Source organism: Bombina bombina, chromosome 6 (assembly GCF_027579735.1).
Source record: "Bombina bombina isolate aBomBom1 chromosome 6, aBomBom1.pri, whole genome shotgun sequence".
Lineage (NCBI taxonomy): Eukaryota > Metazoa > Chordata > Amphibia > Anura > Bombinatoridae > Bombina > Bombina bombina.
Genome location: NC_069504.1, coordinates 318,675,161 through 318,700,736, shown reverse-complemented (window position 1 = coordinate 318,700,736; position 25,576 = coordinate 318,675,161). Strand labels below are relative to the sequence as shown.

Genomic DNA, 25,576 nt, shown 5'->3' with positions numbered 1-25,576 from the left:
TAAACTAATTTTGCAGCATCAATCTCAAAACTTCTAAGCGCATACACTTTTACACTTGACTCCAATCTGTCCTTCATACCCGACATCCAATCGCTCTCTTCATCCTGTTGCAACCACCAATGCAATATCTCCAAAATTTGTCCTTTTCTGAGTGCTGAAAAACAGCTAAACCATTCCCTAGTAATTTCCCTGCTTGACTACTGTAACAACCTACTAACTGGCCTTCCTTTCTCCCGCCTCTCCCCCCTTCAATCCATCCTAAATGCCTCTGCTAGGCTAATCCACCTCTCCCGACGCTCTTTATCCACTGCACCCCTCTGTGAGTGCCTTCACTTGCTCCCCATTTACAGCAGAATTAAATTCAAAATTCTTACTCTGACCTACAAAGCCCTTACCAATGCACCCCCCCATACCTGTCCTCACTCATCAACAAATATGCTCCAGCCCGTCCCCTAAGATCCACTAACAATCTACTCCTTGCCTCTTCTACCTTCACCAGGCTTCAAAAAGCTTTAAATTTTACTGCAGTACTTTGGATTGCGCTCAAGTACAATACTTAACTCATCACTTGTAAAGTTAAAGCATTGAGCGTGCTAATTGTGCACCTGGCGCTATCTATTAAAAGTACAGGGCGCACTAAATAGTTTCAGCTGCATTAAGATGCTTTGGTAAAAATGTTTAACAATCCACTTGTAATACCAGATTGTGTGTTATTCTTAGTGGAAAACCAAGCACAAGATAATGCACACTGTACAATCAGTTGCGCTCCACTTGTAATCTAGCCCCTTATGCTTTCCATATGTAGTATTATACCTTTTAAAAAATGTATGCATTTTTGGTAATAAAAAAAATTTGCTGTAGTGGAAAAAAGTCTGTTACAAATTGAGAGGATAATAAAAAGGGAAACTAGATCTTGGGCACAGATTGAAGGGGGTATTTGGAAGAATTGGTAAGGGCAGAGATGTAGAAGGGTGCTGAACCCAATTTTTTTATTTTGTGATTCAGATAGGGCATGCAATTTTAAGCAACTTTCTAATTTACTCCTATTATCACTTTTTCTTTGTTCTCTTGGTATCTTTATTTGAAAAAGCAGGAATGTAAGCGTATAGGAGTAAATTAGAAAGTTGCTTAAAATTGCATGCTCTATCTGAATCACAAAAGAAAAAAATTGGGTTCAGTATCCCTTTAAGAGTGAAGAAATTGGTGGTATGTGCTAAAAGGTACTGCTGGAACTGAACAGAATGTCAACACTTCCTGTTTGCCTTTTACCTGCCTAGGGGTGTGGTTGAATTGAAAGCTGCTGGAGAGGCCCTGCTTTATGGAAGGAGAAGAGGTTAAGGGGGGATGAAGGAATTATGGATTGAAATAAATTTGAAGCGCACAGAATAAGGATTTTATAGAACACAAGTAGAAAGAATGTTTTATATTTGATTGACAAACAACATCTAGGGCCCGATCCGATATACAGCGTCGCCCGCAGAAGCCGGCGACGCCAAAATTTGCGCGGGTTTGCTATCCTATATACAGCGTAACCTAGAAGTTACGCTCGTATATTTCTGCCTTCGCCCGTAGTTTTTTGGGCCATAGGCAGGTATACCAAACCCGCGCAGTTTGGTATCCAATATACAGCGTAAGGACTTACGTGGCGAAAATGGAGAAATCTTACTCCATATTCACCTTGCCACAAAATGCAGCCGTAGTAAGCCTTACGCTGTCTATTGGAGCTCCGTAACTCCCTAAACTACCTGCCAAATAAAACCTAACACCTAACGCATGCGCAATGTCTATCTACCTGTCAACCGCGATCCCCCGCCGCAATCCCTAATAAAGTATTTAACCCCTAAACCGCCGCTCCCGGACCCCGCCGCCAGCTACATTAAAAGTATAACCCCCTAATGTGATCCCCCTACACCGTCGCCAGCTACATTACATACCCTCTGTGAGCTCCTACCCCGCCGCCAGCTATATTAAACTACCCCCTAATGTGAGCCCCTTACACCGCCGCCAGCTATATTACCTACCCCCTAATGTGAGCCCCTTTACACCGCCGCCAGCTATATTACCTACCCCCTAATGTGATCCCCTTACACCGCCGCCGCCATCTACATTATCTACCCCCTAATGTGAGCCCCTTACACCGCCGCCAGCTACATTAAACTACCCCCCAATGTGAGCTCCTACCCCGCCGCCAGCTATATTAAATGTATTAACCCCTAATCTAATCCCCCTACACCGCCGCCAGCTGTATTAAATGAATTAACCCCTAATCTAATTTCCCTACACCGGCGCCAGCTATATTAAATGAATTAACCCCTTATCTAATCCCCCTACACCGCCGCCAGCTATATTAAATGAATTAACCCCTAATCTAATCCCCCTACCCCGCCGCCAGCTATATTAAATACATTAACCCCTAATCTAATCCCCCTAAAGTAATCACCTCTATTACCAGCCCTTAAAAGGGCCTTTTGCGTGACATTGCCCCAAAGTAACAGCTCTATTGCCAGCCCTTAAAAGGGCTTTTTGCGGGGCATGCCCCAAAGAAATCAGCTCTTTTACCAGCCCTTAAAAGGGCTTTTTGCGGGGCTTTGTCTATAATCTTGCCTATAATCTAAATCCCCCTACACCGCCGCCACCTATAATAAATGTATTACCCCCTAATCTAATCCCCCTACACCGCCGCCACCTATATTAAATGTATTAACCCTTAATATAATCCCACTACACCGCCGCCACCTATATTAAATAGATTAACCCCTAATCTAATCCCCCTACACCGCCGCCACCTATATTAACTATATTAACCCTAATTATATTAGGGTTAATATAGTTATTATATTATATATATTAACTATATTAACCCTAATTATATTAGGGTTAATATAGTTAATATCGTTATTATATTATATATATATATATATATATATATATATATTAAGTATAATAACCCTATCTAACTCTAACATCCCTAACTAAATTCTTATTAAAATAAATCTAATTAATATTATTAATTAAAATATTCCTATTTAAATCTAAATACTTACCTATAAAATAAACCCTAAAATAGCTACAATATAATTAATAATTACATTGTAGCTATTTTAGGGTTTATATTTATTTTACAGGTAACTTGGTATTTATTTTAACTAGGTACAATAGCTATTAATAACTATTTAATAGCTACCTAGTTAAAATAATTACCAATTTACCTGTAAAATAAATCCTAACCTAAGTTACAAATACACCTACACTATCAATAAATTAAATAAACTACAAATATCTAAACTAAACTACAATTAAATACACTAAACTAAATTACAATAAAGAACAAACACTAAATTACAAAAAATAAAAAAATATTTCAAGAATGTTAAGCTAATTGCAACTATTCTAAGCCCCCTAATAAAATAACAAAGCCCCCCAAAATAAAAAAAAATTCCCTACCCTAATCTAAATTACAAAAGTTAACAGCTCTATTACCAGCCCTTAAAAGGGCCTTTTGTGGGGCATGCCCCAAAGAATTCAGCTCTTTTGCCTGTAAAAAAAACCAACACCCCCCATTACAACCCACCACCCACATACCCCTATTCTAACCCAGCCAATCCCCCCTTAAAAAAACCTAAGTCTAACCCCCAAGTGCTCCTTACCTGTCCTGAAGACCGACGGAGAAGGTCCTGTTCCAGGCGGCGACCTCTTCTTCCAGGCGGCGACCTCTTCTTCTTCCAGGATCCATCCGGCGCGGAGCGGAGGAGTTGAAGATCGATGACCGCGGAGCTGAAGACCGTCCATCTGGAACTGAAGACTGGCGATGCTGGAACTGAAGATTGGCGACGCTGGAACCGAAGACCTCTGGAACTGAAGACCGGAGCCAGAACGTGGAGGATCCTCTTCATACGATCGCCGCCGTACACTGAATAGGAATTCAAGGTACACGATTAAAAATGGCGTCCCTTGAATTCCTATTGGCTGATTTGAGCCTTCAAATTCAAATCAGCCAATCGGATGCAAGCTACTTTAATTCTGTTGGCTAATTTGAATAGCCAATAGAATAAGAGCTACTGTAATTCTATTGGCTGATTAGAATAGCCAATAGAATTACAGTAGCTCTTATTGTATTGGCTATTCCTCCACGTTCCGGCACCGGTCTTCAGTTCCAGAGGTCTTCGGTTCCAGCGTCGCCGATCTTCAGTTCCAGCGTCGCCGATCTTCAGTTCCAGCATCGCCGGTCTTCAGTTCCAGATGGACGGTCTTCAGCTCCGCGGTCATCGGTCTTCAACTCCTCCGCTCCGCGCCGGCTCGATCCTGGAAGAAGAAGAGGTTGCCGCCTGGAAGAAGAGGTCGCCGCCTGGAACAGGACCTTCTCCGCCGGTCTTCAGGACAGGTAAGGAGCACTTGGGGGTTAGACTTAGGTTTTTTTAAGGGGGGATTGGGTGGGTTAGAATAGGTGTATGTGGGTGGTGGGTTGTAATGGGGGGGGTGTTGGTTTTTTTTACAGGCAAAAGAGCTGAATTCTTTGGGGCATGCCCTAAATAGGCCCTTTTAAGGGCTGGTAATAGAGCTGTTAACTTTTGTAATTTAGATTAGGGTAGGGAATTTTTTTTATTTTGGGGGCTTTGTTATTTTATTAGGGGGCTTAGAATAGGTTTAATTAGCTTAAAATTCTTGTAATCTTTTTTTATTTTTTGTAATTTAGTGTTTGTTTTTTTGTAATTTAGTTTAGTGTATTTAATTGTAGTTTAGTTTAGATATTTGTAGTTTATTTAATTTATTGATAGTGTAGGTGTATTTGTAACTTAAGTTAGGATTTATTTTACAGGTAAATTGGTAATTATTTTTACTAGGTAGCTATTAAATAGTTATTAACTATTTAATAGCTATTGTACCTAGTTAAAATAAATACTAAGTTACCTGTAAAATAAATATAAACCCTAAAATAGCTACAATGCAATTATTAATTATATTGTAGCTATCTTAGGGTTTATTTTATAGGTAAGTATTTAGATTTAAATAGGAATATTTTAATTAATAATATTAATATTAATTAGATTTATTTTAATAAGAATTTAGTTAGGGATGTTAGAGTTAGATAGGGTTATTACACTTAATATATAATATAATAACGATATTAACTATATTAACCCTAATATAATTAGGGTTAATATATATAATATAACAACTATATTAACCCTAATATAATTAGGGTTAATATAGTTAAAATAGGTGGCGGCGGTGTAGGGGGATTAGATTAGGGGTTTATCTATTTAATATAGGTGGCGGCGGTGTAGGGGGATTAGATTAGGGGTTAATACATTTAATATAGGTGGCGGCGGTGTAGGGGGATTAGATTAGGGGGTAATACATTTATTATAGGTGGCGGCGGTGTAGGGGGATTTAGATTATAGGCAAAAGAGCTGATTTCTTTGTGACAATGCCCCGCAAAAAGCCCTTTTAAGGGCTGGTAAAAGAGCTGATTTCTTTGGGGCATGCCCCTTTTAAGGGCTGGCAATAGAGCTGTTACTTTGGGGCAATGTCACGCAAAAGGCCCTTTTAAGGGCTGGTAATAGAGGTGATTACTTTAGGGGGATTAGATTAGGGGTTAATGTATTTAATATAGCTGGCGGCGGTGTAGGAGCTCACATTAGGGGGTAGTTAATATAGATGGCAGCGGTGTAAGGGGCTCACATTAGGGGGTAGGTAATATAGATGGCGGCGGTGTAAGGGGCTCACATTAGGGGGTAGTTAATATAGATGGCGGCGGTGTAAGGGGCTCACATCAGGGGGTAGTTAATATAGATAGCGGCGGTGTAAGGGGCTCACATTAGGGGGTAGGTAATATAGATGGCGGCGGTTTAAGGGGCTCACATTAGGGGGTAGTTAATATAGATGCGGCGGTGTAAGGGGCTCACATTAGGGGGTAGGTAATATAGATGGCGGCGGTGTAAGGGGCTCACATTAGGGGGTAGTTAATATAGATGGCGGCGGTGTAAGGGGCTCACATTAGGGGGTAGGTAATATAGATGGCGGCTGTGTAGGAGCTCACATTAGGGGGTTATATAGATAAAATAGGTAGCGGCGGTGTAGGGGGCTCACATTAGGGGGTAATATAGATAATGTAGGTGGCGGCGGGGTCCGGGAGCAGCGGTTTAGGGGTTAATAACTTCATTAGGTACGGCGGGGTCCGGGAGCGGCGGTTTAGGGGTTAATACATTTAATATTATTATTAGGAGAGTGAGGGGGGATAGCGGATAGAGGGGTATACGTGTCGGGCTATGTTTGGGAGGCGTGTTAGACTGTACGGGTGATTTAATAACTCAGTCAGTTTTTTATGCGGCGGCAGTTTCTAAAGTGCCGTAAGTCACTGGCGACTCCAGAAATTTGTACTTACGCAGATTTCTGGACATCGCTGGTTTGTGAGACTTACGGCACTTTAGCATCTGACGGCGCCGTATATGGGATAGCTCGAGTTGCGAGCTGAAACTACGGGCGTCACAGGTTTCCACGATTGCGCCGAAACCTGTGCCGTATATCGGATCGCGCCCCTAATGTATTATTTTTATTGAACTTTAAGAAATCGTACTATGTGATCATTGAGCTGATACAGAATAGTTCTATTTACTTGGCAGCTAAGATTTGCTGAACAACTGTGAACCTTTGTATTCCAATATTTATTTTTTTAGAAAGCTGAAAACTTTTCTCGTTCGTCCATGTCCTAAGATGTTCGATATTTTCAAACTAATAGCAGCTGGAAATGTATAATGTTTAAGTGTTTCAGTAGAGTTTCAAAAAATGGACCTGCATTCTTGGTCATCCCTAGAGTCTATAAATGTACATGAACACTCTGTTGTTGTTAAATAATAAATGTTGTTGCCGTTTAATCTTCTAAGTGCTGATGCAATCAATATTGGGTAAAGACTTCAAACAGTAGCACAAACAACATTAATCTGCCCGTCACTATTCTATGATTTTAATTGTATTTCTTCTGTCTTGCAGATATACGCTGGCAGCTCAGGATCTGGTGATGCGTGCAAGAGGCGTGCTGAAAGATAGAGGCTGGAGAATATCAAATGACAGGCTAGGCTCTGGGGATGACATCTCTGTTTATGTCATACCGTTAATACATGGTAACAAACTACCATGAGTTGACCTGGCATGTAGCTCAAATTGACAAGGGAACAGGCAGTTCTGAATGGTTTATGTACTGTTAAAATATTGTGAAGAAATTTCACTACTGCAATAGGGCATTGCTCATTCTCTGCTGTTTGGTTATGGGGACCTCAAAACAGAACATATTTAATGCTGCTACTGTTCTGTGCGTTGTACACTAAACTGACTCAGCCCAGGTATTGGTTTTCATTTTGTTTAAATTATTTTCATTAAGGTACCTGCTTCTAAAAAGAAAAGTGTGAAGATACATTCTTAAAAAAAAATACCTTCCAATTTATTTATTCCATAAATATTACAGACTTTCTCTCCTAAATATATATATATATATATTCTATTTTTATACCCAATGAAATAGGTGTTTTTAGTATTTATCACCTAGTATTGTGCTAAACAGAATTTTTTTTATATTATTGTTATTACTTTTGTTTATTCATCTTCCAAGACCTCACATGTTAATTTTCCTCCAATCATCTCATTTTTTACAAACAAAACAAACTTAATTTTTCTAAACTAAAAAAGAAAGATCAGTTACAACAGATAAAGAATATAACAAAACTCCCTAAAAAATATTCTAATACTGCAGCCAATTATAGCTACAGCAGTGACCATCTGAATAATGAGAATTATTTTGGGCTCAAACTTCTTTTTTGGCATTAACCATTACATTTGTACTCTGTGTTCTACATAATTATTATTGAAAAATGTTATATTATTTAAATTATTTGTTTGAGGAAGTGGGTTATGGATTTATCTGTCCGTACTTTAGTTGTTGAAAAATGTGTGCATGTGTTTTAGTTCGTTTATGCTTTAAATTGATTATATATTAAATGCAATTAGAGATCAGAAATGTCCTAATACATAGTTCTTCGATCCTTAAGAGTTTACTTGTGTGTATCTTGTTAGAAATACATCTGTTATTCATCAGTTAATTTTAGATCATAAGTAATGTTAAGTTGTAAAATAGAAGTTGGTTTAGAGAGGTATGAATATAACTCTCTGAAATAATTTACCCTTGATGTAGAAAGGTGAGCTTTTAGAGAAAACATAAGCATATTGTAGCTAGTTATTAACAAGAATATTGTAATGTTTGCCTATAAAAAATGTTTTTGTAAGTTCATTTCTGTCTTTGCATTCATTCAGTCTTTAACAGTGTCCACAGATTCTCATTGAATGTTAGTGTTATATCTTATTTTAAAGTGGCAACAATGAAATAGCAACGGTGCTATATATACCAACTGATCAGATATCCTATTTTATTTTACTTATATATTACTACAGCCTTTAAAGGGGCATAAACTGGTTTTAGACCAGGGGCTATTTGCAGTGTAATTTAGAATAGTGCTTGACAAACACTGAGTGTTAGGTTGCCATGGCAACTAGAAATGACAGCTTGGCACCTGGACAACTTTCCTTGTTCACTTTGCTTTAAAAATCTTTGATAAAAAAGTTTAAATGCTGTGTGACAGTGGCTCTGCAGGACAGAGAAAGCAGCTTATAGCCACTGTAGTTACATTTCCTGTCTTCTCCACAGGAGGTAAATGTTTATTACAACACTTCACTTAAAACAATATACTTCAAAAGAATATATAAAAGAACATGGATCCATGCATATAAAAACAAAACATAATAATAAACCAAACTTCTAAAAGAAAACTTCTAAAACATGAAAGCAGTCTAAAAAGAAATAGTCAACTGTAGAGCTGATGTGATGCGTCCCTAACATGGATTATCTAAGCCCTTAAGAATAGAGGAGTCTAATGATCAAACAAGTCCAAAAATATCCAAATTGGTGTCAAAGGTGAGAAAAATTGTGGGAAAATGTGAAAAAAAATGTGCACAAAAATAAAATTAAAAATAGAAAATGAAAATCTATAAAAATATAGATACAAATATATAAATAAGTCAAACTTGTATTTCCTAGTGGTGAGAATCTGTCTTCCTAGTGTTGAGAATCCATCTGTGTCTCCAGTACTCCTGAAGCCTGTGGAAGTCCCATGTGAATCCTTCTGTGAAAATTAAACTACCGGGTAAGGGGTGAGTGCTGGTTTTAGGTAGGAGGATTCCAGTACTCACCCCTTACCCGGTTCCTACTCCTCATCAAATAACATGACAGTAAAGGCTTGATACAGAGAACTTTGAATACTCTCACAAAATTTCTCTCTTTTTTAGATAGTAAGAGTGAGTGTTTATACATTAAAGGGACACTGAACCCCAATTTTTTCTTTCATGATTTAGATAGAGCATGAAATTTTAAGCAACTTTCTAATTTACTCCTATTATCAATTTTTCTTTGTTCTCTTGCTATCTTTATTTGAAAAAGAAGGCATCTAAGCTTTTTTTTTTTTTGGTTCAGAACTCTGGACAGCACTTTTTTTATTGCTGGATAAATTTATTCACCAATCAGCAAGAACAACCCAGGTTGTTCACAAAAAATGGGCTGTCATCTAAACTTAGCTTCTTGCATTTCAAATAAAGATACAAAGAGAATGAAGAAAATTTGTTAATAGGGGTTAATTAGAAAGTTGCTTAAAATTTCATGCTCTATCTGAATCACAAAATAAAAAAAATGGGTTCAGTGTCCCTTTAATGACATCCTAATTACAGAAAGACCCACTCTGGATCTACACCGGGTACATCAGAAAGTGACAGAGACAATATAGACTCATACGTGATATATCTGGGATCCTCTTCCGACATAATCTTAGGAGTGTTACTTAGAAAATAGAGTAATAGTATTGAATAACTCTTTGTAAATCAGTATATATGAATATGTTTCAAATAGCCACTGGACATGGTGGGTTACACATTTATCTTTCATTTTCATTTTTTTTATTTCATTTATATACATAATCTTGTATATCCTCTATAAAGTGTATAGACTTGAATGGTAATGTAAATGTACAGATTGGTATGGTATATGGATAATTGCTATAGATACTAGTGTGCTATGAACAACTAGGATGCCACAGAATAATGAGGAAATTATTTAAACCAGAGATCTGACTATATCACAGTAAACTACATAGCTGAATATACAGATCGAAACGGATGTGACATCACAACCAATAAGAATTAAGGATTATCGGAAGAAAGTGAATGTATTGTAATGCAGGAAAAACAGGTATCTAGAGAGAAAGACATATAGATAAATATCTCTATGTTATGGAATAAGTATTAATCTTAATAAATGAACGAAAAAATGTATACAATCAAAAAACGGTACTTCTGGTTAAACTTGGCGCCCAAACATATCAATTAAGGCAAATAGGGACTTGTATATAAGGCCACCAGCAGCATACAGTTTTTAGTCTTGATAAAGGCCTACAGGAAAGGCAGAAACGCGTTGACTTCTAACTGGTAAGCCTTATTCTAATATTTATTTGATTTTAAAGCAATCTGCACTATTGTAGTTTCATTTTCACAGACGGATTCACATGGGACTTTCACAGGCTTCAGGAGTACTGGAAACACAGATGGATTCTCAACACTAGGAAGACAGATTCTCACCACTAGGAAATACAAGTTTGACTTATTTATATATTTTTATCTATATTTTTATAGATTTTAATTTTCTATTTTTAATTTTATTTTTGTGCACATTATTTTCAAAATTTTCCACAATTTTTCTCACCTTTGACACCAATTTGGATATTTTTGGACTTATTTGATCATTAGACTTCTCTATTCTTAAGGGCTTAGATTATCCATGTTAGGGACGCATCGCATCAGCTCTACAGTTGACTATTTGTTTTTAGACTCCTTTCATGTTTTGGAAGTTTGCTTTTAGAAGTTTGGTTTATTATTATTTTTTGTTTTTATGTGCATGGATACATATTCTTTTATATTTTGTTTTTAAGTATATTGTTTTAAGTGAAGTGTTGTAATAACATTTAGCTCCAACATTTAGTTTCCACAAATTCTCCTTATTACCTTAGCCTCCATTTGGTTAGGCGCTCTGTACATCATTACACATTACCCATTAACCTATTTTACTGGCAGCTAGGGGCCATTTGTTCAGAGCTATAGGTACCATCTTCCGGCGCTAGATTTTCCTATTCACTTCTCCACAGGAGGTTCAGGTCGCCCCTCTTTATGTGAGGGTTATGTATAAAGCCTCGGTTTATAAAAAAAAACTTGTGTATTTAATTTCGAGAACAGTATGATTTCCTTGCTTACAGAGACACATTCCAAAGTACACAACATGTTTGGTGCCCTCACCTTTATTAAAAACTCTTGTAGGTAAATACACAAATAAGGAGGCTTAACAAAACCATCAATAAAAACAATATGTTTTGCAAAACGTATAGGCATTATACTAGGACAAAACTATAATGAGTTGTGTCTCCTTTTAAAGAAATATGGAAGAAATGTGTTAACTTTAATGCAACACTTTCAGTAGAAAAAAACTTGTCTTACCAAAGTGTGCATGTTTTATTTCTTCTAAAAAATAACTCTAATAGTTTACTCCTTAGCCACTCTCCTTGACTTATTTTTATATTTTAATTGTATTTTTTCACTGTGGTGGGCTCCATTAACCAAGAAGTGCAACCCTATACCATTTATTGCAGACTTCTATTGACTGCATGAATAATAAATAATGCATTAATTTCATGTCACGTATAATCACATGTAATCAGCATTTACGTTAACCACATCTGTATCAATTATGTATGGCTTACACACCTTGTACCTATTTAGTGAAAAACAATGTAGAAAACCTATACAAAGTAGTGTAATATATTATGAACTAGTGACGTAGTGAGAAAAAAGTAACATACAACTGAAAAATAAAAAATAGAAACCTTTCCAAAGCTTGCATTTAAAGATACATAAAAGCCAGACATATTTTTTGCATCAGAAAGATTAAGTTAAACTTGTTTACATTTAAAGAAACAGAAAAGCAAGTTTGTGCACAACTGATACTGAAGTATCCACTGTTTATTGGCTAATAAGTTCCACTCTCACATCTGTAGTAGTAAACAGGAAGAACAACCATGAAAAACCGATACAGTATATTTAAGTGCACATGACCTGCATGTCCCATTATTCAAAATATAAGTTACAAGTAGCAAAAATATTGAAGTTTATCCAGTATCAGAATATAAAATATTAGAATCTAAGAATAGATTTATTATAACATGAAAAATGATGATAGCAAGAATATGATTAACATAATATATGGGCCTGTACCATAAAGAAATATATTAGGAGCATAAAAAAGAATTAACCTTTGTATTAATGTATTTTTAGTCTTATATTTTGCTATATTACCGGTCCATATATGATGTTAATTATATTCTTTCTATCATAATTTTTCATGTTATTATAAATCTATATTTATATTTTATCTGTATTTATGTTGGTGTACACACTTCAGCACTCTGGGTGCTCCTTTAATTTGTTTTCAATTAACTAGGGGATTGTTTGGGAGCTTGTGTTTGGATTGGTGGCGCTGTAGTATTTATACATTTGTTATCCAGTATCAGGTCATTGTTCAGAAAAATGTGATTGTTAATGTTTAGCTAAGAGTTATATATAATGTGCTAATATGTATTTTAAATATAATTCTAGCTCACACTTTAATTTTTTTCTGCCCCAGCCTTTTCCTTCCACTATAGCTTTTCCTTGTTTGCAGAGCCTCTCTGCACTTAATGCCAGCATATGAGTGATGTTATGTGGGCTATGATGTGCAAGGTAGGCATTAGGCTAAGTTGGCTAGTTGTTATCCCTAAACTTCATGCACTTTCTGCTATCTATATGAGGCTGTGGTTGGACAAAATAAGCAGCTCTATTTTGAGCCAGGATAAGCAATCACATTGATTGACCTTTGAACCATATTACCCTAGTGGAAATTCCTAATTTACCCATAAATGTGATTTCACATAAAGGGACATACAAGTAAACAGCCCAACCATACTTTCATAACACTCTGTGTAGTTTGTGTGTTTAAAAAATGTATTTAAAAATATCTCCCCAAATGCCTAAATGTTTAAATGCCCTGTATGGATTATTCTCTTGTTCTATTGGTATAGTCATATTTTCACAATAGAGACTATACTGAAAAAAACAGTGTCTCTAGGGGAAAGCAGCAATATAGCTAATGGCTTTATAACAGCAGAAAGTGATTTTTCATATGTAGTTATACTCTAGCACACATTTACACTTGATCCTCATAATTATTTGAACGTTTAAACATCAACAAGAAAGTGGTTGCAAAAAAAATTGGTCTGGTCAAGCAGGGGATTGGTTTATTAAAAGCTCTATACATTATAGACACTTTAAAGTTCTTCTTACTCAGAGTTAAGTATTCTATCCCCATTCTATAAAGCTGGCCTTGATGCTTTGGAAGCTGAGAAGACTATTTATGCAATTAAACATTATTGAGGAAATATCAGACATTATAATGCTTTTTTTCTGTAATATGTCTTGTACATCATATTATGCTCAGTTCAGATATTGTGGCATATTTATCAATGTGCGAGCGGACATGATACGAAGTAGCGTATCATGTCCGCCGCACATCGATAAATGCGGACAGCATACGCTGTCGGCATTTAATATTGCACCAGCAGTTCTTGTGAATTGCTGGTGTAATGCCGCCCCCTGCAGATTCGCTAACAGGGGGTGTCAACCCGATCGTATTCGATTGGGTTGATTTCTGTACGCGGCCTCAAAACAGGCGGACAAGTTATAGAGCAGTGGTCTTTTGAAGGCTTGCCGTAAACAAGGGGCATCAAGCTCCATACGGAGGTTCATAAATATGCCCCATTGTATCTAAAATACAATTCCATTTGTCCACTTAAGACAAAGGACAAGAGAACTACAGCTATTAATTAATGTATAATGTATGAAAATCTGTTACTCTTGCATCATATATATTGTTAATAATTACTCAGTCATTGCCAAATATCACCAGTTAAAGGGACATAATACTCATATGCTAAATCACTTGAAACTGATGCAGTATAACTGTAAAAAGCTGACAGGAAAATATCACCTGAGCATCTCTATGTAAAAAAGGAAGATATTTTACCTCACAATCTCTTCAGCTCAGCAGAGTTAGTTCTGTGTAAAAAGTTATACTCAGCTGCTCCCAGCTGCAGGTAAACAAATTTAAAAAAATGAAGAAATGAACAGCAGCCAATCAGCATCAGCAGTGCTGAGGTCATGAACTCTTACTGTGATCTCATGAGATTTGACTTAACTCTCATGAGATTTCATAGTAAGCTTCCTTTACCTGATTGGTGAAATAATATGAGAGTGCACGATGCTAGTCCCTTCAGATGTCCCAGGACAAACACACTAAAATGCTGCTTAGAAATCCTTTACAATGGGAGGTGGCTACTGAGGAACTTTTGAGGTAAAATATCTTTCTTTTTTACATAGAGATGTTCAGGTGATATTTTCTAGTCAGCTTTTTACAGCTATGCTGCATCACTTTCGAGTGTTTAAACATTTGGGTATTATGGCCCTTTAACTCTGAGCAGCAGAGACTAGGACCTCTGCTTCAAACATATGGAAGGCAGACACCACATCATTTATGAAACACTGCATACCAGATGTTAAATCTTAAGGTGAGCAAGTTTCAAACAAAATGCTTATAATAAGAAATTGTTTTGCAAATTCTGTAGAGCAAATTCATTCATACTTTCCCAAATTTTTGCTTCCAAAATAAGCACACACACAAGCACACACACAAAAAAAACTTCTCACCTTCTACTGGCGATTTATAATTCTGCAACTAGTTTGTCATATAAAATTTGGTGGCCCTACACATACTATATTGTTGTTGTTTTGTTTTGTGTTGTTTTAGTATTGTATATTTTATAATTTTGGTTAATGATTGAAAATACATTTTTGTTTAGATCTAGTTCAAATTGGTATATGAAGGATACCACTATCTATTTTAAACATAAACGGTGTATCTTCATTTTAATTATGTTTTGTTTTAAGGAGCTTCAGTTTCCAGAAGTGAGGCTGGCAAGGAATCATATTTTTATATGTGTTTTGGGTATTTATGTTTATTACTCTTTAGAGTTATACCTTCAGATTAAATAAAATCATAGTCTCATCCCTAGTTATATATGTTGTATGTTTTTACCTAAGGCATGGAAATTGTAATGGGTAGTTTGATCCCCTGAATGTGGTTCATCTAGACTTTTCTACCTATTTTTGGCTAGTACTGGTTGCCTGCGTCTTAAGATGTACTGGATATTTTTGGACACTCTTGTGTTCTTGATTAGCGGTATTTTTTATCTTTGGATCCATGACATTTGGTCTTGCCAGTGAGTTTTGTTATCTATATTGGTGTTATTTTATTTGCTTTCTAAGTTGGTTTTCTATGTTACCCAAATATCTTGCCATCCTTTATCGTTTTTGTTTTGTTTGTTTTTTTGGTTTAAAATGTGCTTTCTTATTTGGTTTTGGAGGAGCTGGTTGTATTTATTTGGTATTCTTGTTAATCTAATAAGTTGATTAATAGTTACATTTTATTTTCATAAACATACATGTCTATAGTGTTGCCTACCTTGGCATATTATTAATTGTTTGTTTTGTTTTTATGTTTCACACAAATCAGAATTATAGACATACAGAATAAATTAAATAAGTTGTATATTTATTGTGTTTATATCTTTAAGTTTGATCCATTATTATCCATGATTACATAAAAACATTTTTTTAATTTCACTGCTTGTCCAAAGAAAAAAATAAGTGATAATTTAATTGTATTTTAATAAAATAGAGATGATATAGGGGCCGATTTATTATGGCCCGTATTGTACCTAATGCACCTGTTTCCACGCAATATGCAAGATATATACGATTGGGTTGATTAATACACCCTGCTAGTGGCCGATTGGCCGTGACACTGCAGGGGGCGGCATTGCACAAGCAGTTCACCAGAACCAGTGTATGCTGTCGACATTTATCAGTGTCTGTTGGACATGATCGCTACAGCGGATCATGTCCGCCAGACACTTGATAAATTGGCCCCTTAGTCTCAAGAAAGGTTATGTTAAAAGTATAAAAAGGAATGGAAAACCCCTTTACTGTAAAAATATAATATACATTCATATATATTAATATTCTAGCATGCACACATATACGTTAAAACAGTAAAAGGAAGTAGGATAAACCAGAAGACTGTGCTTACACCACAACAACAGTTAGTAAAACAAAAAAATAGTAGATTTTTTTATGACCCCTTTAAACAATACCTAAATAGTGCTTCTATTGGAGTGACTGTTTCTGTTTGTTTTTTTACTAGAAACATTATCAGAGAGATTGTAGCTTATTGGCAAAATGGTGATTTGTCTTAAAATTGCACAATTTAATCTTTTGTCAATAACTGTTACATTATGAAGATTATAAGGAATATTGTAATTAAAGATCTTCAGGAACTGTAAACCATTTGATATTAAGAAACGTTCAGTCCATGAACTTCCATCCAAGGTTGTGCAGGTCTACTTTGTTTTTGGGACATGTAATACCTTTACTATTTGAACGTTTTAAGTTTGGTTGATTTAGCTAGCTCATATATATTTTATGTATCTATTGTAGTTTGTTAGCTGTTTAGGTATTGTATAAACTTTGTGGTTTGTAGAAGCTTGTTCCGCTTCATTGTGTGGTGTCTGCATTACTTTAATAAATATACCAACTATTGAAATTACTGAGCAGTATAAGCACAATTTTCTGTTTATTATTATTTTTGAACAACCATCCTTCAACATTTAGGTGTGTTGGTGTAATCTGTGTGTGTGTGGGGGCGCCACCAGCAGCAGTCAGCTCTTTTCTGAGCCACATTTCTTCATGTGAAAGTGATGCACACAAAGATCTGGATTTGCACAGATATTTGTGTGTTGCACTTTCACAAGAAGAAATTTGTATCCGAAAAGAGCTGAATGCTGCATATTCTGCATTCGTTTCTAAACCAAAGTGACTAATGCACGTCACATTTACATATATTGATGTCAGGCACTAATGTTGGACAACAATTTCTGGCTCACAATTGGCATTCCAGCTCATCCCAAAGATATTCAGTGGGGTCAGGGCTTTGTGCATTCACCGCACCCAGATTATTCCATCAGACTGCCAGATAGTGAAGCGTGAGTCATTATTCTAGAGAACAAATATCCATTGCCCCAGAGTCCAATAGTGGCGAGTTTTACACCACTCCAGCCGACGCCTAGCATTGTGCATGTTGATGTAAGCCTTGTGAAACCTATTTCATGAAGATCCCGATGCAAAGACCTTGCGCTTATGTTTCTTCCAGAGACAGTTTGGAACGTTGTAGGGAGTGATGCAACAATTTTTATTCCGCTGGGCTGTTGTTGCTCCTAGACATTTCCACTTCACAATAATAGCACAGTTGACCATGACAGATCTAGTAGGGCCAAAATGTCAAAATCGGCTTATGGCAAAAGTAGCATCCTATGACAGTGCATGCAGTAGGGCTCATTATATTGTTAATGTTTACAGACATTTTATGGCTATGTGCTGGATTTTATGCACCTGTTAGAAATGGGTGTGACTGAAACACCTGAAAACAATCAGTAGGGGTGTACACATACTTCTGCCATATACTGTGTATTTATTTATATTTATATATATATATTTGACTCATTATCACCATCATCAAACAGTGCTTATAAACCTCCCTTAGGAATGAAACAGCCTTTATGCTTTTACAAAGTAATAACAAAAACAATTGATGCTGCAAATGTGCAATAAATGTTGTGTATCTTTGAAAAAGTCACTGGAGTGTTAGTAATTTACTTTTATTATGAGGTAGAAACTTAAGCACCAGGGCACTAGATCAATTTATTTTGGCAATAAATGCTATTTACAGAGCACCCATTAACTGTTTTCATTTTATTTTAATTTGTTTTAACTTTCCTTTGTCACCTTGATAACTCAGCTATTTTAGAATGTGTTGGTATTGCTTTGCTGTCTTCCACACTTTTTCTGAGAAGGCTCAAAGGTGAACATATTAAAATTCAGTGGGGAAAAGGAATGGGCAATCTACATTACAGACTCAAACCACATCAGCAGGCAGCTGTTAAAAGGTTATTTCTTTTTCTAATATGTTTTATTATAGCTTCAAACACGTACATGCCACAGCTGAATAAAAAAAATTATGCTGAAGATCAGGTTTTCCATCATCAGTCGTGTAAAGTCATGAGCTAAGGTAAAAAATTCTGGGTGATGACTTCAGAATGATTAGCAGATTACCTTACTAATTACTTCACTAGCATGAACAGCCAGTGAAAGCCTCTAGAGTAATCTCATTTAAATATTTTGGCCTGTGGGCATACTTCAAGATGGCTTCTGATGACTAGTCTGGAGTCATCGATAACTTCAGAATGACTTCAGGAAGATCGTCATTTTTATACTAGGGAATATACATCATACAATATTAAATGCATGATAGAAAATGTTTCATGACCCTCCAGATCTGCATTAACCTTTTAAGCTTCACAAGCACAATTCAGGATGTCATTTTTTTTCATTATTATAAGGGACATTAAACTGCTGGGTACAACTACAGTAGCATGGTTGCTACCGATGCTATTGCTTTTCCTCCTGTGTCTTCAGCTCTTTTTTTATTTTATTCCACATCTTGATAGTACATCCTAGCATTTTTTAAACACTAGGATTTCTCAATGCTATAAATAAAGAGGCCTTTCATGCGGAAAGTACCTTTATTTGCCTGGAAGTTTATGCTGAGCTAAGCGCCTCCAGTCGCCCAATGAGGTGACGTTTCCACCTCTAAGCCAATAGCGTGCTAGCCATATGGCATAATGCTGATATGCTAGCATGGCTATTGGCTAAAAGGTGGGAGCGTCACCTAATTTAAAAAGTATATCTATCATGTAACTTTTAAACCGTGGTACAAAAAAACTGCAAAAATGTAAATCTCCCACTCTCTTATGTGTGGAGTAAACAGAAGTGCAAGGCAAAGCCGTCAACTTCACAGATCTGTGAATGCGCAGCACTTGTGTCACACGCTAAAAGAATATATGTCCTGCAAGATGATGGTGCCCAATACGTTCACTAACTGGCACCTGTAATGGATTAAAATAACAGAGATCTGCAGGCACCAGAGTTAAAACAATAGCATGAGTAGTAACTATTCTGCTGTATTGTCACACAACAGTTAAATATTAATTTCCATTTTTGTAATGTAAATAAGGTTCAAGCCTCATATTTATATTGATAAACTTTTTATCTCTGTAATTCCCTTGTATCTAAGCCTCTACAGTGCTATATACAAACTTGGATTTTAGCCAATTAGTGCTGATTTGTGCGTAACTCCAAAGGACTGAGCACAATGTTATCTGTATGGCACACATGCACTAGCACTATCTGGCTGTTAAAAGCTAATACAATGCACTGAGGTAAGAGGTGGCCTTTAGAAGCTTAGAAACAGGCAGAGAGTTAGAGGTTTTAAAGTATATTAATACAACAATGTTGGTTGTACAAAGCTGGGGAATGGGTAGTAAAGGTTTTATCTATCTTTTTAAACAATAAAAAAATCAAGTCCCTTTAAACTTGTCAAACAAATGGAGTGCAATAAGAATTCTGTGCTTCAACTAACTACAAGGAGTAGCACAATAAAATAATCTGTATCATGTCCTAGATTATGTGCAAACATTATAGAAAATGACCAGGGAAATCAGCCATCAACTACAGTAAAATACACAACATGGAAAGAGCTCTGGATCTGAGAATTAACCAGGAACTGTATTCTACCAAATGCAGTTTTCACCTAATTATACAGCATTGACTGTTTGTTGATAATGGACTTGAAAAGGAAATGCATAACTGTGAGATATATGTTGCTGTAAATGTTTAATTTTCTTAATTGTATTGAGAATTACTCTGATATTTATGATGTATTAATACGCAGTTTAGCACCAGCAGTGCAGTTTAAGGCCTAGTTTCCATTGAGGTGGTCAAATTTGGAAACTGGTAGTAAAAACATTTATCTCCATTTCAATGGAAACTAGGCCTCACTAAACACACACACATGTAGAAAATATGGATACAAAAGATTACTAGTACACTCTATGTTAAAATATTTAGAAAAATCCACATTTTGTAAATCTGAAATTTCTTAGTAGTGTGTGTGTGTGTATATATAAATATATGTATATATATATATATATACATATACACACACACCCTCATTTATTTTCTATTCATATATGCAAATTAGTCAATCTGACAAACAATATCAATATGAAAAGATCATTAAGGCTGGGGTACAGTAATGGAATAGTACATGACTGATTCTTTTTGGAAAATAATGTTAAACAATATTATGGAAGCATATTCATTCAGATAAAAGGTATAAAATACCCTCAGCTGATGATAGAAACAATCTACCTTGTCAGAAAAAATATTGCAATTAATTGCTGTATTTAATCTTCACTGTTATCCCCTGCACCCTGAGACCCCTTATTAGAAAGAAGGCATTATCTTCCCTTTAAAAGACAGATCTCATCGCCTTCCAGGATGTATGGGTAAAGCGGACCCCTCACTATAAATCACAGGTAAATTGTACTGCATGTGTTTACCCAGTGGCACACCAACACTCAGTTAAAAAAGCCAATTTTCATACTTTTCTGTTGTATCCCATGTAGTGAGTGCTCTAGACCTGAAGGTAAACTGCAGTCATTTAATTTTCCTAATCCATATTTCATGACAGTAATTTACTTTAAAATCAGATAGTTCCGTCCTCAACATGAATTGGAATAAACTTGAAATGTCTACTTTCTGGCTGTTAACTTAATGTAGCTGGTTTACCGCCATAGAGAAGACACACTATTTTACATGTCATTAAAACTCATTGGTGAATATTTTATCTTGATATGTAAATGTCATATTTAAATATCTATAGTTTCAAATACATTAAATCAAATATATCATAACTGTGAATTACATTATATACACAATGCTATGGCATTTACAGCGAAGTTACTGTTCCTCCTTCAGGACTTTGAGGGGAATAAGTGAAACATAAATGGGTTTGTGATGGTGAATATGAATGACTTAAAGAGTGAGAATGGTTGTTCAAAGCACTGGGCACACCCAAGTGTGAGATTGAATGGAGAATGTTTTAGCTAAGGACAATTGTGCAGTTGTAAAATGCCTGCCTGTTTGTTACATTTTGAATGGGAATTTCACCTGAAGCAGAGAGAGAACAAATGTTGCATTAAACAATACATTCTAAAGATTTTTATTTTGAAGCTATAATTTATCTCAGGGTTCTGGTAGCATTCAGAAACCGCTTGGACTTTGGTCTGTCAAACGGATGAGCCAAAGCACTGGCTGGCATTACTGAAATTATATTTTAATATACCATCAGTATATCTGGTGCAGCATTCTTGCCTTTTTTAGACTTTCTTTTCTTCCTTATTTTGTAGGTACCTAGATTTGCACCTTATTAGTGTTAGTCTGTTCGTTATTATATAGAGGGAGCTGTAATGGAAGTTATAGTACCCCAAATTCTCAAAATGGTCATCAGCCTTAACATTTCACTCGGCCCAATATTTACGTCTTCTGTTCTAGCTAAGACAAAGAGAGAGAGATAACTTAGAGACACTAAGGAATTTAGCTAGGAAAAGCAGAACTATAGAATAGAAAATAATGACGCATCATCTCCATTACCACCCTAATATTTAGCTATGTGGCAAATTTTGTTAGTTCCAAATTTTTTAAATCTTAGCTAACACTAAACATCAGTCCCTCTATCTCTTTTATGTTTTATTTTTTGTTTAATTATATGGGGGGGGGGGACTTGTCCAGGCAAGTAGAAATGTTTGTTTTATAAATGCTTTAGGTTGATAATAGTATCTGCTTTGGAGGCTATTTTAAAAGAAAACACTACAGGTACTAATAATGGGTCAGTGCTTATAACAAACTGTATAAGCATGATAAATATTTTAAATATATAATCTCATATTTCTTTTTAAAAAAATGAGTAAGTTAAAGGGATATGAAACGCAAAAATCTTCTTTGTGATTCAGACAGAACATACCATTTTTATAATGTTTCTAATGTACTCCTATTATCAAATTTGCTTCGTTCTGTGTTGAAGAGATACCCAGGGAGGCATCTGAAGCACTGTATGGAAAGAAATAGTGCTGCTATCGAGTGCTCTTGCAAATGGATACCATTAAAACTCCTGCTATATAGTGCTCCAGAAATGGGCTGGCTCCTACGCTTACGTTCCTGCTTTTCAACAAAAGATACCAAAAAGAACAAAGAGCATTGATAATAGAAATGAATTAAAAAGTTGTTTAAAATGCCTGCTCTATCAAAATCATGAAAGAAAAATGTTGGATTTCATATCACTTTTAAGCACAGAAAAGGGAATCTATTTTACGCCAGTAAATATAAATGAGTTTTTAGCTAAACTATGTGCCAAACGGCATAGTGCATCACAATAACACATTAAAGCTCATTTCCAGCATGGTGTGAACCATCTGTGTGTTCATTTTTATACAACTGTGATTTACAAACTGTATTTTGACTGACCTGTTTTTTTTCACATTGCATGTTTGTTAATTCATAGATTTCCTTATGAGTTTTTTAAAAAAAAACTATGGCAACATACATACTGTTAAATTCAGATTTATATTACGTCATTGTTACAGCTGTCTCCAATAGAGGATATTTGTTGTATGTGTTTAATGATTACATATAGCTATTTCTTATGAAAACTTCTGTTTAGTTTGGGTTAAATGGTTTGCATTAGTTTATTATATGTAAATGTTATTTTGTTCAGTCAATCCTATAAATCATGGTTGTATTTTAAAAGATGTCTTTGTAAATGTTGCTGCTGCTGCAAAAAAAAAAAGATGAAATATATTAGATCAAAATGATCAAACTAATGTTTGTGTCTGTGAAATGTTACATTTTGTAATCTAAACAGAGTTTAGTACAGGATATATTTTGTGTGTTTTGAAACGTATTTAAAATGCAATGAAGGGCATAAAAATATATGAAAATTTAAAAGATAATAAAGATTAAATGAATATATCCAAAAATCGTTCTGTCTGCTTTTTTCATTTACAAATTCTGTGTTTAAGGATTTAAACAAAATGAACAAATACATGTGGTATAAAACATTAATTATTACAACTATAAATACACTCATATTAAGAAGCATAATGAAAATAAAAAATATGCAAATTGGCCAAACTTTAAGGCATCTACAATTGAACAGTTACATTAATTAGGTGTAGTCAATATGAATATGTCATGATTCTAAGAAAGGGTTATTAAAAGGTCATTGAACTGTACATTTTTCTCTGTATTAATGTCTTTCCAATTATCTGTTTTACATGCGGTGTGTATCAAATTGTTTATAAATAGCTCATATGCCTTTATTTCCCATTTAAAATATTTGATTTTGCCTGTTGAAACCTAGACTTAAAATATGACTACTTTAGTATCATCTAAGAAAACTAAGTAAGCAAGAGGTTGCAAGCAGCATTTGAGTTTCCACTGGAGGTGGGGGATGTTAGAAATAAATAAAATTATCCTATTCAAATGCTCTCTATGTACTGGTCATTGTGTAAAGACAGAAAGATAAGATACTAAGGCCATAATATAGAGATAGATGGATAAGATTGTGAGGTCTGCTATTTCTGTAGGTTCAGCCCATTTTATGGGCATGGTCTTAAGAACAGTAACTTAAAGGGCCACTGTAAGTAAATATTTTCTATGCCTGTTACTAACTAACTACCCCAAATAGGCTTTTTATCAATAGCATTTCATTAACATATCTCTACCGTATATCAGAAATCTTGTCTGCAAATTTGTTTTCCAAACCCACTCCGTGGGTATCCTTTGCTCTGTACCAATCCGTTTACAATACCTAGGTTTCAAAATGGCGCTTTAAACACAAAGTTATTGGTTTAAGTATTTTGAACATGCAGTGCTGAAAATAGTGGGCAGGATAACGTGACATCATCGGCGAATAAAAGATATAACTTTTAGAACGTTATGAAACTTCGTTTTGGAGAAAATATAGGTCCGTAGGTTTTAATTAATGTTTATTAACTTTAATATGTTAGTTGTTTAGCTTAAAATTTGTAACAGAAAGTAATCATTTAAGGTTTCAATCAGCAAATTTAATATACAGAAATCAAACCAAAAGAGCAATTTCCCCATACATTTTATACTCTGCAGCTACAATAACAGGTGAATGGGAACACATTAAGGGGAAACCAATTTTACCAATGTTCAATGTTGAAGTTCAGCACTTTCCCAACAACCACCGCCCCAAGCTTCATGCAGTCAAATGACCTTACACTACTTACAGGGACATTTAAACTGCTGTGCACAGCTACAAAAGAATAGTAGCTGTTATTGCATTTCATCCTGTTCCTGCAGCGCTTTACAAATCAGTTCTCCTGTTTCAATAGCAAAATGTGCACAGCTTATGCCATAGGCTGTGAAAATACCTGAACTCCAAGATGGTAGACCCCAGTACAAAGAGGTGGAGCTTAAGTATCTGGCACCTTTAGTACCTACAGGGTACGTTGCTGGTCTTTCTATGAGGTTTGCATTCCTATTTCTGGTGACCAGAAGGGAGGAGGGTAGTGGTGCCCAGCAGTTTTAAGTCCCTTTATATGAGAACATCTAAGTTACACAGTCCCTACATTTAATGCACCTTTAAGTTTTATGCTTTTGTTTGTTTGTTTGTTTGTTTTTATATTGACCATCCACCTAAACTGCTAAAATGCTGGTAATATATTTTATTCTATTCTCTAACAGAAAATATTAAATACTTAAAGTATTCAATGTATTATTTTTTATTTTAATTTAAAAAAAAGTCCACACGCCATTACTCCTGGAAAATATCATTTCTGACTACTAGGAGGAGACAAAGATTCCTAAAATTTCCAAGAGCCATTAAAAAACCCTTCCACCTTATTGTAAACTAGTAATTTACTTGAAAATGCTAAAAATATATAATAGGGGGTGCCCTAGGTCAAATAAGGTTGTTATGTGAGTCTACAAATCTAACTATGGATATATAATTATCAATTTAACAACAATCCAACAATGATAGTAGATCAAAAGTAATGGTTACAGTTAACAGATATAAAAAAATTAATATGATTATGAAAGTCCCATATATCAAATAAAAGATGTATTGCAATAAACCACCAGAGTGTGTTGTTAAAGTCCAGGTCCAGCCAGCTGTCTGTGAATGGATCAAAGGCCAAGATCCAGGATCAGTAGTCAGTAGAAAATAGAAGATAACAGAAGCACCACATGACCTAGTATTGTATGTATTGTACATAAAATACTGTATCCCAAGGAATCTTTGCACCATATAATTCCTTTCAGATCAACTGGGACTCCCTGACTTGTATTGCGATAGCAAAGTGTG

The 25,576-nt window shown here is 35.4% G+C and overlaps 1 protein-coding gene across 1 annotated transcript in view; it reads left to right on the top strand.

Moving 5' to 3' along the window:
• Positions 1–8,281, top strand: part of PPM1H (protein phosphatase, Mg2+/Mn2+ dependent 1H) — a 683,070-nt gene extending 674,789 nt beyond the window's left edge. Inside the window, exon 10 of the mRNA XM_053716939.1 lies at positions 6,991–8,281. Coding sequence (XP_053572914.1) covers positions 6,991–7,138 — 148 coding nt within the window. The 3' untranslated portion in view covers positions 7,139–8,281. The remainder of the gene's footprint in view (positions 1–6,990) is intronic.
• Positions 8,282–25,576: the final 17,295 nt, after the last annotated feature.